At 42.8% G+C, this 20287-nt stretch overlaps 1 protein-coding gene across 4 annotated transcripts in view; it reads right to left on the reverse strand.

Annotated features, from left to right (window-relative positions):
• Window positions 1-20287, reverse strand: part of dcc (DCC netrin 1 receptor) — a 1158836-nt gene that overhangs the window by 572251 nt on the left and 566298 nt on the right. For all 4 annotated transcript variants that reach the window (XM_033033465.1, XM_033033449.1, XM_033033455.1 and 1 more), the window contains exons 4-5: window positions 18141-18291; window positions 15945-16081 (exon numbers count right to left, since the gene is read on the reverse strand). In XM_033033465.1, coding sequence (XP_032889356.1) covers window positions 15945-16081; window positions 18141-18291 — 288 coding nt within the window. The remainder of the gene's footprint in view (window positions 1-15944; window positions 16082-18140; window positions 18292-20287) is intronic.

Below are 20287 nucleotides of genomic sequence, written 5' to 3' on the forward strand. Positions count from 1 at the left end.
CCAAGTCCATTCTTTACCAAGTGAGTATCTCTAAATATTTAGGTAGCTGTAGCAACTGCAAAGTAAAATTGACAAATTTTCTTTTTTTAACTCTGTAATTGGGTATCTTTGACCAAAATTTGATGAACTTTTTTTCTTTGAGGGATTAATGGGACAGATACAGACCTATTATCAGTGACTGATGCAGGATCAACACTGTGAGATAACCTGTTCCATTGAGATTCTGTCTGCAACTCCTCCTGATGTGCCTTGCCCCAAGAGTGACAACGCCACTCATTCATGCAGTGTGAATTCAAGGTTCAACATGATAACAAACAAATGCTCAGAATGTGTCAGAAGATCAGAATGTGCTGTTATACAGAACTATGGTTGATTAAAACAAGCTGCATATCATCTCAATGTGAGATATGTACAGATCTGATCCATTGTGTTCAGTTTTGTTCACCCTGTGATAGGAAAGATATTGTAAAGCTGGAAAGAGTGCAGAGAAGATTTACAAAGATGTTAGGAATCAAGGGACTGAGCTTTGGTGGGGTTTGAGCAAGCTACGACTAATTCCTTGGTGTGCAGGAGGATGAGGGATGATCTTTTTGAGGTGTATAAGATCAGGAGAGGAATAGACAGAATAATGCATAGAGTCTATGTTCAAGAACATGAACCAGAGGACAAGAGCCTGGGGAAAGATTTAATAGGAACCTGAGGAACAACATTTTACACAAAGGGTGGTATGTATATAGAACAAGCTGCCGGCGGAGGTAATTGAGGCAGGTACCATCACAACATTTAAGGTATACAAAAATGCTGGAGAAACTCAGTGGGTGAGGCAGCATCTATGGAGCGAAGGAATAGGTGATGTTTTGGGTCGATTTTTCCCTAGATTATTGCAGTATCTTAAACATCACAACATTTAAAATACATTTGGATAAGGACATGGATAGGTTATGTTTAGAAGGATATGGACCAAACACAGCAGGTGGGACCAGTGTAGATGGGGCATGTTGTTCACCGTGGGCATGATGGGCTCAAGGGTCTGTGTCCACGTTGTATGACTATGACTATCAGTACTGAGATATGTATAGATCAAACAAGATAGTAATTCATCAGAGCGAACTATGTAGCAGATATGTGATAATGATGGCATAATTCACACGGAATATTTTATTTATACCGTGAATCAGCTGAGTATGTATGCCTGATAAATTAGCAAATGGGACTAGATTTAGATTAGATGGCCTTCTTGGTTGTCATGGGTGAGTCGGGCCAATGCGTGTGCGGACGTGGCGCCGACGGACGAGGGGCCCAAGCAGAGAAGTCGAAGCCAAAGAACGGAATTGAAACGAGGCCGAAACGCCAATAGACCGAAAGATTACGAAGACGAAATGTATACTAATCGAAAGGATGGGACGCCTAAATGCAAACTAACCGAAAGGGTGGGACGGCTTAAAGCCAACAAACCGAAAAGCTGCGTAGCCTAAAAGAAAACTTATTGAATGGCCGCTCCGTCGAAACGCCACCTACCGAAAGGCGCCATCGCCTACAGGCCAACGAACCGACTGCCGCTCAACAGAAAAGTCCAATAACGGACTTGACGTTGCCGGCCGGTGAGACTGCTGTCACACAGTGACCCAGCCGGTGGGACTGCTGTCACATAGTGACCCAGCCGGTGAGACTGCTGTCACACAGTGACCCAGCCGGTGAGACTGCTGTCACATAGTGACCCAGCCGGTGGGACTGCTGTCACACAGTTCCAGCCGGTGGGACTGCTGTCACATAGTGACCCAGCCGGTGAGACTGCTGTCACATAGTGACCCAGCCGGTGAGAATACTGTCACACAGTGACCCAGCCGGTGAGACTGCTGTCACATAGTGACCCAGCCGGTGAGACTGCTGTCACACAGTGGCCTGACCATTGAGGCTGCTGTCACACAGTGACCCAGCCGATGGGACAATGTTCATGCCTTCACAGTGATGTGATGGACGCGGGGGTCTGGACCATTCGCTGACAAGTCTCGCCCCCCCCCCCCAGCAACGTCAAGTCCCTTATTAGACATTTCTGTTGAGCGACAGTCTTTGGCCTGTAGGCGGCGCCGCCTTTCGAGTAGGTGGCGTTTCGACAGAGCGGCCATTCAGTAAGTTTGCTTTTAGGCAACATAAATTTTCCGTTAGTTGGCTTTTAGGCATCCCGCCCTTTCGGTTAGTTTGCATTTAGGCATCCCATCCTTTCGGTTAGTAGGCGTTTCGTCTTCGGACTCTTTTGGTTCATTGGCGTTTCGGCCTCATTCCCATTCGGTTCTTTGGCTTCGACTTCTTTGCTTCGGCTTCTTGTCTGTCGGCGCCATGTCCGGGTACCGGGCCAATGTGTCTGTTTCTGTGCTGGATGACACTATGGATTAGATTATTGTAGACATCTGTGCTTGATGTTCAGCCAGCAGGGACTCAATGGGTTGAGGGGCTTATTTCTCTATGACTGTGTGAACATTAAAAATAGAGACAGGAAGAGTCCTCATCCCTGCTTTGCTATTCAACAACACCATGGCTGACCTAGTTTCTGATATTTTTTGATATTAGCAATGAATAAATAACACATTGATATATTAAATATTAGAATTTGAGAAACAAGGATTAGAAGAAATTGTTAGAACCTCTATGTCAGCAAAAATATAGTAGCAAAAGTAAACAGTAATCCTTTAGAAGTTGACAGGGTAATTAATAATGCAGCATTAAAGCAATACTTTGGGTTTTTTTCCACATTGGACGATGGGAAAGGTCAAAACAACAGTAAATGAGGAGACAGTGAGTAACTTTCAGCCACCATTTTAATTAGAGATCAGGATTCCTAGATTGCAGAAAAGAAGAGGAAAACAGCAAATATGACACACCAACATAAGAAGGAAGGTTAGTGGAATGAAAAAAACTATATCCCAATGCATGTGGTTGGGAAATTGCCGGAGTTCATTGTTAAGAAAGAAGTATCAGGATACTTTGAAAAATTGTAATACAATTTCATACTGAGTCAACATAATTTTATGACCGGGAATAGTGTCTTAATGCTAATCAATTTGCTGATCTGCTATACTGCCATCTCCTTATTTGTGATCAACATCAAAGGTCATGAGCCAACATTTGAGGAATCAAGAAAATATCTGCAGCACACAGGTTAAAATCATTAAGTGTGTAACCGATATCAAAATAACATATACTGTGCTGAAGCGAGTGGGACATTGAAGTAAACTGGCCAAATGCCTTTGGATGCCATTCGATACAAACATAAACATTAATACAATCTTTTGCAAGGAAACTCACTTTTGTGCGCTTGTACAATTTCTAAGCTTTTGTTCCTCAGAACTATGTCCTACAGAGTCATATAACATGAAACACAGGGCCTACACACCAACTTGCCCATACCAACCAGGATGCTCCATCTACGCTCGTCCCATCTGCCCACGTTGGCCTGTATCCCTCTAAACCTCTCCTATCCATATACTATACCTGTCCATGTACCTGTCCAAACTATTCATGTACCTGTCCAAATATCTTTTAAATATTGTTTTAGTGCCTGCCTCAACTACTACCTTTGGCAGATCATTCCAAAAACCCACCACTCTCAGCAAAAATAATTAAAAGCTCCATTAAATTTTTGCCACTTTTTTTTTCCTTGTCATATCCCTTAAATATGATTTCTGAATCAATTTTTGCCATCTCTTTTCATAATTGCATTTGCTTTTAATGTCCCTCGTTTCAGAAGTGTTTTACATTTTCTATCTTAAGAGCACTCTTTCCTAAGGGATCCTTTCTCATGAGATCATTATCCTTATTGGGTCTACAATGTACTATTCTAGGAAACGATCTAAAATTAACCCCTCATCATGAATACCCTTGAGAATTTGATTTACCCAATCTACATGAAGATTAGGGTCACCCATTATTATTACAGTACCATTATTAGAAACTCGCTCTATTTCTGGAAAAGTGTTCTTTCCAGCAATAAAACCACTGTTAGGAAACCCATAGACTATTCCATTGCTGACTTTGTTTCCTTGTTACATCTCATCTCCACCCAGAGTTTTCCTTCCTGATTTTCTGAGACAGTTTCCAGCAAAGATCATAGAGCGGAGCAAGATACTCCACTCGGCGAAAAAGCCGTAGTACGTCATGGGTAATTTTTCGCGCCATCTTAATGGGCTCGCGATTACCGTCATGGCGTCCACATCGACATCTCCAGCTCACTGACTGAATGATACAGATGTCCTGACTGAAAATCACACCCTTCCGATCAATTATTTTAGGATAAGCCTTTCTCGAGAACATACCTTGTGGCTAAAGGGATCAGGGGGTATGGAGAGAAGGCAGGTACAGGATACTGAGTTGGATGATCAGCCATGATCATATTGAATGGCGGTGCAGGCTCGAAGGGCCGAATGGCCTACTCCTGCACCTATTTTCTATGTTTCTATGCTACTTTTTGCTTTGCCCATTTTCAAAATATAGTATTTTGAATTTTCTGTTTGATTGGTACAAGGAGACTGCAAAGCTCGTAATATCTATTTTTTTTACGCACTGTAACTTTCAACATTTCTATTTTTGGGTATGTATGTGGCAATTATGGCTCATGGCATTTTTTTGCACATTATATTCGTAACAACATATTTAAATCCGTGAAATTTTCACTCTTTCCCAACTCCTTAAAAAATGCCTGAAGAAGGGACCCGACACTAAACGTCACCTAGTCATTCCCTCCATAGATAGACGCAAAATGCTGGAGTAACTCAGCGGATCAGGCAGCATTTCTGAAGAGAAGGATTAGGTGACATTTTTGGTCGAGACCCTTCTTCGGACCCTCCATAGATCCAGCCTGACCTGCTGAGTTCTCCAGCACATTATGTTTTGCTCCTAAGATAAATTGGTGGTCCGCTGAAGAAACAACACGATAGGCCACTCTGGAAGTGCAAGTTTTGCTGTATACTTCACTCTGAATGATCTGAATGGTGGCCAATTAGGAAAAGGGGAGATGCAACGAGACCTGGGTGTCATGGTACACCAGTCATTGAAAGTAGGCATGCAGGGCAGCCGGCAGTGAAGAAAGCGAATGGTATGTTAGCATTCATAGCAAAAGGATTTGAGTATAGGAGCAGGGAGGTTCTACTGCAGTTGTACAGGGTCTTGGTGAGACCACACCTGGAGTATTGCGTACAGTTTTGGTCTCCTAATCTGAAAAGACATTCTTGCCATAGAGGGAGTACAGAGAAGGTTCACCAGACTGATTCCTGGGATGGCAGGACTTTCATATGAAGAAAGACTGGATAGACTCGGCTTGTACATGCTAGAATTTAGAAGATTGAGGGGGGATAAAAACATAGAAAATAGGTGCAGGAGTAGGCCATTCGGCCCTTCGAGCCTGCACCGCCATTCAATATGATCATGGCTGATCATCCAACTCAGTATCCTGTACCTGCCTTCTCTCCATACCCCCTGATCCCTTTAGCCACAAGGGCCACATCTAACTCCCTCTTAAATATAGCCAATGAACTGGCTATATTTAAGATCTTATAGAAACTTACAAAATTCTTAAGGGGTTGGACAGGCTAGATTCAGGAAGATTATTCCCGATATTGGGGAAGTTCAGAACAAGGTGCCACAGTTTGAGGATAAGAGGGGAGTCTTTTAGGACCGAGATGAGAAAATCATTTTTCACACAGAGTGGTGAATCTGTGGAATTCTCTGCCACAGAAGGTAGTTGAGGCCAGTTCATTGGCTAGATTTAAGAGGGAGTTAGATGTGGCCCTTGTGTCTAAATGGATCAGGGGGTATGGAGAGAAGGCAGGTATGGGATATTGATTTGGATGATCAGCCATGATCATATTGAATGGCGGTGCAGGCTCGAAGGGCCGAATGGCCTACTGCTGCACCTATTTTCTATGTTTCTATGTCTATGTTTACTTCATACAGTAGAGCACCCTGAGTGAATTAATGGGGTTAGATTATTTTTTTGATCTGTTGTCTAGAATTAATCGATACCCACCCTATGTACCTTATATCAGCTTTATGAGAACGTTTTATGAAAACGTATGAAATGTTCATAAATGCAGCGGCGCAGATGTCGCTTACAATTATCCAGTGTTTATGGGTGTGTGTTTTCAATAGCTACTGTTTCCAACTGCGACCAGATGTCACATCATTGATTGAAAACCAGGGCTTAAATATGTGCATCATACATATTGTAATAGAGAAACAATGCTTTGCCCGCTTTGTTCTCAGCAAACATCATAAAGCGTAGTTCTCAGAGCGCAGCACCACGCCGAAGGAGAACAAATAATTTTGTTCAAATGTTGCCATTCGATATCAATTTATGTACACACACATCTGGAGAAGACTACACGGTTACAATATTTCTTAGTTCTTTCTTAAATATGAGGCTAATTTCTCCTTATGATTCAGGAAGAAACATGTGCAGTCTGCATCAACTACTACAACAATAGGTTGCTAATATTAATTAGATGCTAGTGGCAAATGTAAATGGTAATGTATATGTAGTATATAGGAATGGAAGTAGAATTCATATGCTCTACATATTTTCATATAAATAAAAGTATCTTCCCATATCGTGCAAAAACTGAAGGAAACTGCATAAATTCATAGCAAAGAGAGACACAAAAAGCTGAAGTGACTCAGCGGTTCAGACAGCATCTCTGGAGAAAATGATGTGGTGACGTTTCAGGTCGTGATCTTCTCTCCAGAGATTCAAACTGTCCCGCTGAGTTATTCCAGATTTTGTGTGTCTATATTCAGTTTAAACCAGCTTAAATTCAGTTTAAACCAGCATCTGCATTTCCTTCCTACACAGATTCATAGCAACTTGCTTCAGCAACTTTTTCAGCACTTTAAAGTTTGGCATATAGTTTGGGTGGCACGGTGGTGAAACAGTAGAGTTGCTGTCTTAGAAACATAGAAACATAGAAACATAGGTGCAGGAGTAGGCCATTCGGCCCTTCGAGCCTGCACCGCCATTCAATATGATCATGGCTGATCATCCAACTCAGTATCCCATCCCTGCCTTCTCTCCATACCCCCTGATCCCTTTAGCCACAAGGGCCACATCTAACTCCCTCTTAAATATAGCTGATGAACTGGCCTCAACTACCTTCTGTGGCAGAGAATTCCACAGATTCACCACTCTCTGTGTAAAAAATTATTTTCTCATCTCGGTCCTAAAAGACTCCCCTCTTATCCTTAAACTGTCCCTAGTTCTGAACTTCCCCAATATCGGGAATAATCTTCCTGCATCTAGCCTGTCCAGCCCCTTAAGAATTTTGTAAGTTTCTATAAGATCTTCTGAATTCCAGCGTGTACAAGCCGAGTCTATCCAGTCTTTCTTCATATGAAAGTCCTGCCATCCCAGGAATCAGTCTGGTGAACCTTCTCTGTACTCCCTCTATGGCAAGAATGTCTTTCCTCAGATTAGGAGACTTACAGCACCAGAGACCTAGGTTCGATCCTGACTGGGTTTGCTGTTGCTGGAGTAACTCAGTGGGACAGGCAGCAACTCTGGAGAGAAGGAATGGGTGACGTTTCGGGCAGAGACCCTTCTTCAGACTGAACTGAACTCTCATCAGTGAGAGTACTTGTGATTGTCTGAAGAAGGTTCTCGACCCGAAACGTCACTCATTCCTTCTCTCCAGAGATGCTGCCTGTCCTGCTGAATTACTCCAGCATTTTCTGTCAATTTCAGAGTTAAATAAAAAAACACAGAGTGCTGGAGGAACTCAGCAGGCTAGGCGGCATCTGTGGAGGGAATGGATTAGGAGTTGTTTCGGGCCAGGATTGTTCTTCAATAGGAAGGAACTGCAGATGCAGTTGTCTTTACAAAACGCCAAACGATTTCGGGAATGCCGAGGTGAGAGGGAGAGAGAGCGGGAGAGGGCGAGGGCGATGGCGAGGGAGAGAGAGGGAGAGAGAGGGAGAGGGGGAGAGGGGGAGAGGGGGAGAGGGGGAAAGGGGGAGAGGGGGAGAGGGGGCGAGAAAGAACAAGATATGGAGAGATTACAGTCTCTTAACCCCAAACACCGTGGTAGATCAATGCTTACAAAGATAATCATCCTGATCTTGAAATTTAATCTGCTATAATTTTTAGAGGTACTGTATGACTTTTTATATTATTGCATTTTTTAAGCAGCAAGATCTTAAGGTAATTTCACCGGGTTATTACTTTTCCATTGGCGAGTGGTATGTTAATGAAACAGGAAGTCAGGTTGAGCATTCCATGATGGCGACCGTTATGCTCTGTTAAGTACTACACCTCAGTGCATTTGGATTACGCAGGAGTGGAGTATCTTGCTCCGCTCTGTGCTCTTTGGTTTCCAGCTTCGGTCACTTTGTCTCCATAATGACACAAAGTTGAGTGGCAGTGTGAACTGTGAGGAGGATGCCGTGAGGTTGCAGGGTGACTTGGACAGGTTGGATGAGTGGTCAGATGCATGGCAGATGCAGTTTAATGTGGATAAATGTGAGGTTATCCACTTTGGTGGCAAAAATAGGAAGGCAGATTATTAGCTGAATGGTGTCAAATTGGGAAAAGGGGAAGTACAATGGGATCTGGGGGTCCTTGTTCATCAGTCACTGAAAGTAAGCATGCAGGTATACAGCAGGCAGTGAAGAAAGTGAATGGCATGTTGGCCTACATAACAAGAGGAGTTCAGTATAGGAGCAAAGAGGTCCTTCTGCAGTTGTACATGGCCCTAGTGAGACCACACCTGGAGTATTGTGTGCAGTTTTGATCTCCACACTTGAAGAAGGACATTCATGCTATTGAGGGAGTGCAGCGTAGGTTCACCAGGTTAATTCCCGGGATGGCGGGACTGTTATATGTTGATAGAATCGAGCGGCTGGCTCGTATACTCTGGAATTTAGAGGGATGAGAGGGTATCTTATTGAAACATATAAGATTATTAATGGTTTAGACACACGCTAGACGCAGGAAACATGTTCCCGATGTTGGGGGTGTCCAGATCCAGGGGTCACAGATTAAGAATAAGGGGTAAGTCATTTAGAACGGAGATTAGGAAAAACTTTTTCACACAGAGGGTTGTGAATCTGTGGAATTCTCTGCCTCAGAAGGCAGTGGAGGCCAATTCTCTGTATGATTTCAGGAGACAGTTGGATAGAGCTCTTAAAGATAGCGGAGTCAGGGGATATGGGGAAAAGGCATGAACGGGGTACTGATTTTGGATGATCAGCCATGATCACATTGAATGGCGGTGCTGGCTCGAAGGGCCAAATGGCCTACTCCCGCACCTATTATCTATTGTCTATAATCCATTCATCTCTATGTGCCATCAATTTATACATCTGCCTGTGAAGTCTTCATGCAATCAAAGAAAGAACTTTTAATTTTTATTCTTAACATTCTTTTTTAACCTTTCCTGTCGCTGCATTAGTCCGTACAGGTTGCATTCTGCTTCTCATTAATCAGATCATTAACCATGTGCAACCAATTCTCTCTCTAACTTTCTAAATTTCTTCTCACCTGAGCCTTCAACGTCATGATTTATTTATAGCCCTATCCACAGCCTTAATTATTTTATTTGCTAGTTCACTGGTTCCATTGTGATTGTCTGCTCTCTCTTTCCGCTGTAAAGTTGCCAGGGACCCATGAAATGAAAAGTAGTTCTTCCATGCCATTCCACGAGCCACAAATTCTCTGTTTCTGATTTTTGGACCCACTGTTATGTTGCACTTGGTTCATCAGAACATAATGAAGAGGAGGAGAAAGCCAGAGGTCCCACAGTCCTGCTCTACTATAGTCTAGTTTAGAAATACAGCGCGGAAACAGGCCCTTCGGCCTACCGATTCCGCACCGACAAGCGATCCCTGCACATAAACACTATCCTACACACTAGGACAATTTACATTTACACCAGGCCAGTTAACCTACAAACCTGTACGTCTTTGGAGTGTGGGTAGAAACCGAATATCTCGGAGAAAACCCACGCAGGTCACGGGGAGAACCTGCAAACAACTGTAGTCAGGATCAAACCTGGGTCTCTGGCGCTGTAAGGGAGTAACTCTACCGCTGCGCCACCATGACGCCCAGTTGAATAAGATCACGGTGAATAAGATCACAGAGAATAAGACCACGGCATAAGAATAAATTGAATAAGATCGCGGCTGATACTGTCTTAGCCTTAACACCACCTGTCTGCTCTCTCCTCATGCCCCTGGAATTAATTGCCATTCAAACATCTGCCAGCACACTGAGGTAAGAGTTTCAAAGATTCAGGACCTTCTTGGGGAAAATATTCCTCTTTATGTCCCTCTGAAATGGACAGCCCATTATTATTAAACTATGCCCCTTACTTTTCGGCAACCCACACGGGGAACAATATTCTCCGCACCAATCCCAAAAATCCTCCACACAACAATCTTATTGAATCCCCTCAACATCTTATTCATGTCAGTAAGATCACTTCTCATCCTTCTGAACTCCAACGAATAAAGGTCTGATCTGCTCAATCTGTCTTCATACCTCAACTCTACTTCCCAAGAATCAATCTAGTGAACTTTCTCTGTATTGCCTTCACCACAAGCACATCTTCCCTTAAATACGGGGAACAAATGCAGCCTCTCCAGACTCTGCAAAGCTAAACAAAACTTTTACCTTCCATACATCTTTCCTTAAAGTCCAATATTCCATTAGATTTCATAGTTACTTCCTGTGCACCCGCATGCTGACATTTTGTACTTCATGCACCACCCTCCCCTCCCCTCCCCCTCCCCCCCACCCAACCCCACCCCACCCCGATTATTTCAACCGCATCATTTTGCTGTCTCGTTTAGTTTCAATAATGATTTGTTTTCACCAAAGTGGAAAATTCACATATGCCCACATTATACTGCATCTGCCAACTTCAGGCCCACTTAATTAGTCTATTTATACAATGTAATAATTATTGCCTTTGAGGTTCTGCTTGTCGATTTATCAGTGTTGCTATCAGTGGTACAGCAATTAATGTTGCAGCCACAGCTCCAATGAGTGGGGGTTTTTTTTCATAACCTCAGATGTGTGTGTGCAGTTTGTATGCTTTCTTTGTGACCCTTTGGTTTACCCCATGTTGCTACAGTTTTCTTCCACATCGCAAAGACATGCCGACTGGTGGGTTAATTGTATAGGAAGGAAATGCAGATGCTGACTTAAACCGAAGATAGACACAAAATGCTGGAGTAACTCAGAGGAACAGGCAGCATCTCTGTAGAGAAGGAATGGGATCCCTGACATTTCGGGTTGAGACCCTTCTTCAGACATCTTCAACCCTAAACGTCATGTATTTCTTCTCTCCAGGGATGCTGCCTGTTCTGCTGAGTTACTCCGACATTTTGTGTCTGTGGTAGGTTAATTGGCTACTTTTAATTATCTGACAAGTCGATTGATGGCAGGGGAAACTATTTAAAGAAATTCAGTGTAGGAATGGAGATGATACAAAATATTATACTGAATCAGAAAGAATAAATGAAAAAAAATCTTATTGCAATGAAAGATCACAAGATGAAAAGTATGTGTTTAGGATTCCACTCAAATGCAGGCGAATGGGATAAGCTTGGTAGACATGGATAAGTTCAGCTGAAGGACCTGTTTCTCCACTGTGTAATGCCCCTGTCCCACTTAGGAAACCTGAACAGAAACCTCTAATGACCTTGCGCCCCACACACGGTTTCCATGCGTCACCAGAGGTTTTGGTCACTCGCCTGGAAAGCCTCGACCGAAGTGTGAGCTGCATCAACTGACCAAAGATCCTACAGGATCTTTGATACCGACCACACACACACACACACACGCACACACACACACACACACACACACACACACACACACACACACACACACACACACATACACACACACACACACACACACACACACACACACACACACACACACACACACACACACACACACACACACACACACATCGCGAAGATGGGGGCCAGGATCAGTGGAGGAGCGCTGTCTGCGTGATGAAGATGAACTGGCTGCAACAGAGCACGGAAAGTCATTTAGAGAGCGTGGGAGGGAGGGAGAGAAGGGGAAAGAAGGGGAGAAAAGGACAGAGAAAGGGAAGAGATGCGGAAAGAAGGGGAGAGAAGGGGGAAATGGGGGGAGAGAAGGGGGAGATAAGGGGGAGAGAAGGGGGAGCAGGGGAGAGAATGGGGGGAGAAAGAGTGGAGAAAGTTTTAAGAAGTTTAATAAAGTTAACGGGCATTTTACCATCCGGCGGATCTTCTAGGTCCTGAAAACCAATCAGCCAATCAAAATGGCCGGTCAGCGAAGAAGATTGCCTTCGACTGCCTGTAAGTAAATAGCGACCCCACTCCACTGGCTTCGACCAAACGGCAACCTATTTTTAGTCAAGGCCGGTTTTGATTTTGTTGAAATATTCGCAGGAACATAGAAGAAGCCTCGACTACACGGAAACCATTTTCGACCATTAGGGAGAGTGACCAAAACCTCCAGGAACCTCACGGAAACCTTGGGTAGGGCGCAAGGTCACCAGAGGTTTCCGTTCAGGTTTCCTAAATGGGACAGGGGCATTATTCTATGACTCTCCAACATGCAACACTTACTCACTGTGGACTTGGGCATGAAGTATTGGGATCAATCGATGTAGCGGAGAACTGCCGTTGGCTTTAGAATAGCAGCTTTGTAAACATTAGTATGTTTGGAAGAGAAGGAGTGAAGATCATGACACAGATGCTAATTTCAGGCAATTGAGCTGTTGGACTGTATAATAAATTGGAACAGAACAGTTAATGAATTATAGGTGCAGTTAAATAATGGTTCTGTAACTGAATTAGTGACTGGAGTTAATGATCTGTAAATATGCTCTCGCCTGGTAAATGCTTGAAAGCAAGTACCACCAGACTCAGGAACAGCTTCTTCCAGTCAGTTATCAGACTTCTGAATGATCCTTCCATAAGCCAGAGTACCGATCGATTCACCTCTACTGCATTGTGGACATTAGAAGTTTGTCTATGGAACTGATGCGCTACAATGTTGAGAACTATATTCAGCACTCTGTATATTCCCCTTTGCTCTATCAATTGCATTAGAGTTTCATTTAATTGTATTTGTGTATAGTATATCTGATCTGTTTGGACAGCATGCAAAACAAAGCTTTTCAGCAGATAATAATAAGCCTAAACCGATATGAGTTCAAATGCCAACATAGTGGCTGACAAAGTTAAATTCAATTAATAAGTAAAACTGGAATACAAATCTGGTAACATTAATAGTTGCCATGAAACTAAAATATTGTTCACAAAAGCCAATGTGCTTCCTCATACTTTTTAAGGAATGAAATTTGCTTCCCCTATGCAGTCTGGCTCCGCAAGTAACTCTGGATGTAATATGACATGAGTTTTTTTTATGCCCCTGTCCCACTTAGGAAACCTGAACGGAAACCTCTGGAGACTTTGCGCCCCACCCAAGGTTTCCGTGCAGTTCCCGGAGTTTGCAGGTGGTTGCCGGAGGTTGCAGGTAGTGGAAGCAGATAGGGAGACTGACAAAAACCTCCGGGAACCTCCGGGAACAGCACGGAAACCTTGGGTGGGGCGCAAAGTCTCCAGAGGTTTCCGTTCAGGTTTCCTAAGTGGGACAGGGCATAGACTGCCTTCTGAAAAGTCTAATAAACCATTCAAGTGTTTCAAATTTTAGGAACACTTTACAACAGGAACTGCACCACCTCAAGGTGCACAGTAGCACGGCTGGTAGAGCCATTGCCTCATGATGCCAGACTCCCATGCTCAATTCTGACCTTGGGTGCTCTTTGTGTTTCATCTGTGAATTCTCAATGTGAATGTGTGGGGTTGCTTTGGATGCTCCAGTTGCCTCCCACATTCTAAAGATGTGAGAATTGGTTGGTTATTTGGCTATTGCAAATTGTCCCTACTATGCAAGTGGGTGGTAGAATCTGGGGGAGTTGATGAGGATGTGGGGAAACTGTGGGATTAGTATAAATGGGTAGGCGATGGTTAGAGCAGACTTGATGGGCCAAATGGCCTATTCCCATCATGTATCACACTATCACTGTTTGACTCAAAAAAGGGAGCTGACCACCACCATCCCCTCCAACAGTTATCACCTACTTCTATTCTCAATGTCCAATAACTGGTGTGTATTTTCAACATATACATATACAACCCTCTTGCTAAGAACATGAAAGTTGTTCATTAATACATGGTCACTTACATGATAGCACAAGAGAATTATAAAGAACAATGGAATTACAATAAGTTGCACGTAAGTGCATTGAAAATGTTAGCAATTTGTAGAGTAGGATATTGGTGCTGATCAGAGGGAGAACGTGCAAACTCCACACAGGCAGCACCGGAGATTAGGATTGAACCAGGGTCTCTGTTGTTGTGAGTCAGCAGTTTTACCAACTGCACCAATGTGCTGCCCATGAAAGCTGGTCCTTTCAGCTGTGGCATATGGGGTGGGGAATCATCTTGTGGTTTTCAGCACTTAACCAGAGAGTCATACAGCATGGAAACAGGCCCCTCGGCTCAACTTGCCCAAGCCGACTAACTTGCCCCAACTACACTAGTCCTGCCTGCCTTCTTTTGCCCCATATCCTTCTAAGCCTTTCCTATCCATGTACCTGCCCAAATGTTTCTCAAACGTTGTGATAGTACCTTCCACAATTACCTCTTCTGGCAGCCTGTTCCATATACCAACCACCTTTTGTGTGAAAGAATTGCGTCTCAGGTTCCTACACACCTCCATAAGACCATCCCTCAACCCCCTGCGCTCCAAAGAATAAAGTCCTCGCCTGCTCAACATGGCCCTGTTGTTCAGCACACCTTAACTTTTGCACACATGAACTGAATTTTGCATTGCATACTTGTATTTTCATTCTCATACCTCTTCCCATGGTTTACCTTAAATATCCACTGCATTATTAAAAATAAACAGCCCATTGTAAAAAAACTTTTTCATGATGATTTCAGAAATTTAAAGATGAATCCAAGAAGCAGGTGTTTGCCTTTTGAAAGATACACAGCCTTCTCGGCTGCAGTAATATGTACCTTGCCACTGTAGACATTATTCTTGGTATCTCAGCGTTCTCCTATGAAGATAATGATTTTTGTGCTGACTCTATGTGATGATCAGGCCTATACAATAAAAGGCTTTAGCCCACAGACTGCCAACTCAGGGGTTTGAGAATGATGCGCACTTAAACAGAGCATGAAGATAGATGAGAAAAACATGCACACCAACAACAATGCCTGTCCAATTTTCTTTACATTAAATCAAAAAAAAGGAAAATAATGTGTAATGTATCACTTCTCTTCAGTCCCTGCATCACATCTTCCATATGTAGCACCCAGCCTGGCAAATTGGAAATTGACCCCACTCTGTTACAGCTCAGTGCTAAGGAACACCTGTCCTTACTCTGGCATTCTGGGCTACACTTCAACAAATGGCTGGATCGCAAATGAGTAAAAATAGCTTCCCTCCATTTTGATTTCAAATGTAAATTGATGTAATATTACTGCTCAGTCTTTTAATACATTGGTTTGAGATTTGTAATTACGGTATCGCCAATGCATTTTAATGCTGTGTACCATTAATTCTCCCTCCATTATCACTGAGATTGAACGTGTAATCAAAATGCTTCATTTTAGCATGAGTTCAAAATACAAATTACACTCAACAGTCAACTTTTGTGCTCTTCAAGTAAATATGCGGATAAGCCTTCAGCTGCCACCAGTAAATGTTACATAAATCACGATGGCTTAATGGTTATACAATCATGCTAGCCATTTGCTCATCTATATAAATACAATTATGAAAACGTAATCGAACAAGCGTTCAGTGTTTGGAATGTTTTTATATATTTTGAGCTGCTCCATGACTGGATTGCTTAATGGATGAAGTATCAAATTAGACTTACTCATCACAGTGAACTCTGCTGAGGCACTGAACGTCTTATTCTCATAGTTGGCGACACACGTGTAAAACCCAGAGTCTTGTTCCACCACACTTTTGATGAGTAAGTTACTTCCAGCCATTAACGAGTATTTCTTGGACCTGAAAAATGACAATTATCTACTAAATAGAACTCAAAGACAAATCTTCCATATGATTTGCATACTTTTTTTTTTAAACAGAAGCCACTTTGTTATTAGATTGGTCCAAACCAGTTAGTAGCCAGGAATTAAACTAGTCTGTTCAGTGCAGTTTAGTTTATTGTCACGTGTACCGAGGTACAGTGAAAAGCTTTTTGTTGCATGCTAACCAGTCAACAGAAAGACAATACATGATCACAATCAATCCATTTACAGTGTATAAGATATATGATAAGGGAATCATGTTTAGTGATTATAGTTAATGTAGGAAATGTTGCTGTGGGAATACAGATTTAAGAGTGTGGAGCGATTGTAATGTGAGTTTGTAGATCTGCTTCTGTGGCTAGCACGCAAATAGTTGCTTGTGTTGGGCGCCATCTTGGAAGCTTGAAAGCTGCAAGTCTGTGTGATGTGCTGAAGTTTAGGAGAACACCAGAGCATGAGACATTGCAACCATTCTGGCAGACCTTTCAGCTGGATTCTCAATTGCTTCCCAAAAAAAGAAACACATGAAAGGGAAATCTATCACCTCCCCATGGAAGCTGATTGATCTGGTCAGTAAATCCAGCATGGTTGATTTTATGAAAAGATTTGCTTATAAATTTCAATGACATGCTAATGATACAATTCCAATATCTGGGAGTAGAATCAACTTATTTTGCTTTTTCCTAAGACTTTGAAGTGTTTTGAAAACTTGTCAGAATTTCAGAATTGGTGAAATAAGTGAGCAACGAAAAAAAGCAGTGGTAGCTGAACACAAAGTGAACAGTGGAGTAACTCAACGGGTCAGGCAGTATGTCTGGATGACATGGATAGGCAACATTTCAGGTTGGGGACCCTTCTGCAGGCTGATTGTAGTAAGGGGAGAAGACTGGAAAAGAGTAGAGGATGGGATGGAACTTGGCAAGTGATAGGTGGATACAGGTGAGGGGAGTTCAATTTTCAGATGGGTGGAGTAAGTGACAAAGGCTAGCAATTAGATAAAAGAGACAAAAGGGTGTCAAAAAGGAGAGAAGAATGCAAAGTAAAGGCAGTAGGAAGAAGTGCCTGATAGGGAGCGTGGGGGAAGAAGTGCGGCCAAGGATGATACGCTGAATCCAGGAGTCAGTCGTGTGAAAGGGGAGCTGCTCTCTGTTCACTTTGGAGGGAGAGGTTGAATGAGGTCTAAGAAATGGAAGAAATGTGAGAGATGGCTCAATGCCTTGTCAAAGGCTTAAAAAGCCAAATGCTCTACATATGTTTCAATGCCAGAATATAATGTACCGCCAGTACCATACCATATGTAGGCGGGACGTTTGCTATAGAAATATGACTAAGCTCAATGTATTGTATATAAACTATTCAAGCTGCATCTTTGTCCAACATTATTTAATTAGCTCATAAATTGTTTACATGCATGCACAAAATGACTGGCAAAGAAGTCAGTGGAATAACCTCCATGCTGATTTATGATGTTTAAAAGTCTTAAAATAGGCAAAGGTGACATACATTAGGATGAATGCTCCAACCAGCCTCGGTTAGTTATCCCATGTTCTGAGGTTATGGCAACAGATTTTCCATTCTATGTTTTGCATTTGATCCAATCTATGTTTCGTGATTGTCATTAGAATTTGCTTATTTTGTGCACGCGCTGGCACCTCAAGGGATGCAGCAGGGGAGAAGCAGTAACAAGGATAAATGTTGCTGAAATGTAATTACAGTTGGCTGCCTGCTGTACAAAAGATCCAGAGAAATGGTACTATGTGCACCAACAGACCAGTTGCAATTTTCAACATTCAAAACCACGCTGGAACAACTCCGGCTAAGAAGGAAAGAACGGCAGTGTTGTGATGAATAGTGAATTCATTACACGGAAGCCGAACAAAGGTTGTCCTTTGCTCTTTACACACTGCGGGAAGAGAATTGCTAAATGGTGAGGTATGAAGTGGCCATGCAATTTCATCTTTTTAATACAGATCTTAATGGTTCTCATTGATTTGTTCAGCCAGGGCCAGGGAGAGAAACATAATGGACTCAATTACCTGATCTGAACAATTTCATCCCCTTTCTTCCATGTGATCGTTGGGGCTGGAAATCCAGAAACACAACACTCCATAACCCCATCTCGTCCTTCCAGGACAGCTGTGTTCAGGGGTCGCTGAATGAACGTAACTTGTCTGTGCACGCCAGGTTCTGTAAAATAATGGGAATATATTTAATGCTATCGTCAAGGGTATTACTTGAAAAGAATGCTACCCAAGACCAAAACATGTGAATTAATCTCAACATGCTGCAGCAGACTTTTATTTCTTTTTGAAACTTCTCATTCTGGTCTATTATCAAAGTGTAGGGATTAGGAAGATGGAATAGATATTTGGAGGCAGAGGTTGAAGACCCAAGGCAACAGCTGGGAAATTAAGATCTGTTAACTAAATATATCTGGAATAAAGAAACAGTATCAGGACTAAAAATATGGAACTACAGGATTACCATAAAATCTCAGGTACACAAAAAAAACGGTGAAACTCAGCGGGTGCAGCAGGATCTATGGAGCGAAGGAAATAGGCAACGTTTCGGGCCGAAACGTTGCCTATTTCCTTCGCTCCATAGATGCTGCTGCACCCGCTGAGTTTCTCCAGCGTTTTTGTGTACCTGAGATTTTCCAGTATCTGCAGTTCCTTCTTAAATACCATAAAATCTCATCAGTTTCACTCGGGATTTTGAGAGGTAAAGTGAGAGAGTCATACAGCACGGACACAGACCCTTCGGCCCAACGCATTCATGCTGACCAAAATGCCCATCCAAGCCAATCCCATTTGTCTGTGCCTGCTCATTTCCCACCCAATCTTTCCATCTGAGTGCTGATCTAATTTGTCTTATACCTGACTCAGGATACTTTAGTTTAGTTTATTGTTATCACGTGTGTCGAGGTACAGTGAAAAGCTTTTGTTGCATGCTATCCAATCAAAGAAGTCTACACATGATTACAATCAAGCCATCTACAGTGTACAGATAAAGGATAAAGGGTACAGCATTTAGGGCAAGATAAAATCAGGTTAAAGGTCTCCAATGAGGTAGATGGGAGGTCAGGACCACACTCTAGCTGGTGTTAAGACAATTCAGTTGCCTTATGGAAGAAACTGTCCCTGAATCTGGAGGCATGCGTTTTCAAACTTCTGTCCCTCTTGCCTGATGGGAGAGGGGAGAAGTGGGAGTGCAGGGGTGAGACTGGCCTTTGATTATGCTGATGTCCTTGCCAAGGCAGCATGAAGAGTAGATGGAGTCAATGGAAGGGAGCAACGTGGTCTGAAGAAGGGTCTCGACCCGAAACACAATAATATAGAGCCATGTTTTACAATGCTATTTTGGAGAGATATATGGATGGGAATGGTTTAGAGGGATATGGGCCAAATGAAAGGCAAATGGGACTATCCCAGAATGCCAATTTGATCAGCACGGACAAGTTGTGGCAAAGGGCCGGTTTCCATGCTAGACGACTCTAAAAACTTTCTTTGGAAACTTTTATTATAGTGAGCTCCCAAAAGACATGTTGGCAGGATCTGCAGGGATTGCTATATTATAAATATCTTGTTTTTCCCCGTGAGGCACAAATTAAACTGAGGCCCATCTGTCTCGTTCTGGTGACATGGGTGTATGAGAAGGATCTGGTATTACGTGCTGAACAGAAATAAACTCTTCTTGTCAACCAACCCACACACCTTCCTCAACAAACATTATCAAACATGTATGTGTAGGAAGGAACTGCAGATGCTGGTTTAAACAAAGATAGACACAAAATGTTGGAGTGAGATGAAGTCAGTTCACCACATTGGCTTAGATTTAGTAAAGAAATGTCGGCAGTTCAGTTTAGATTGTTGTCGCATGTACCAAGGTACAGTGAAAAGCTTTTGTTGCTTTTGTTGCGTGCTAACCAGCCAGCGGAAAGACAATCCATGGTTACAATCGAGTCATTTACAGTGTATAGATACATGATAAAGGAATAATGTTTAGTTCAAGGTAAAGCCAGTAAAGTCCAATCAAAGATAGTCCGAGGGACACCAATGAAGCAAATAGCAGTTCAGGACTGTGTTTCTGGTTGGGGGAGGATGATTTAGTTGCCTGATAACAGCTGGCAGTTCAGCATCTGCATGGGATTCTTTATGGAGCCTTGTAGTGGACCAAGCAGATG

This window comes from Amblyraja radiata, chromosome 1 (genome assembly GCF_010909765.2).
Source record: "Amblyraja radiata isolate CabotCenter1 chromosome 1, sAmbRad1.1.pri, whole genome shotgun sequence".
Lineage (NCBI taxonomy): Eukaryota > Metazoa > Chordata > Chondrichthyes > Rajiformes > Rajidae > Amblyraja > Amblyraja radiata.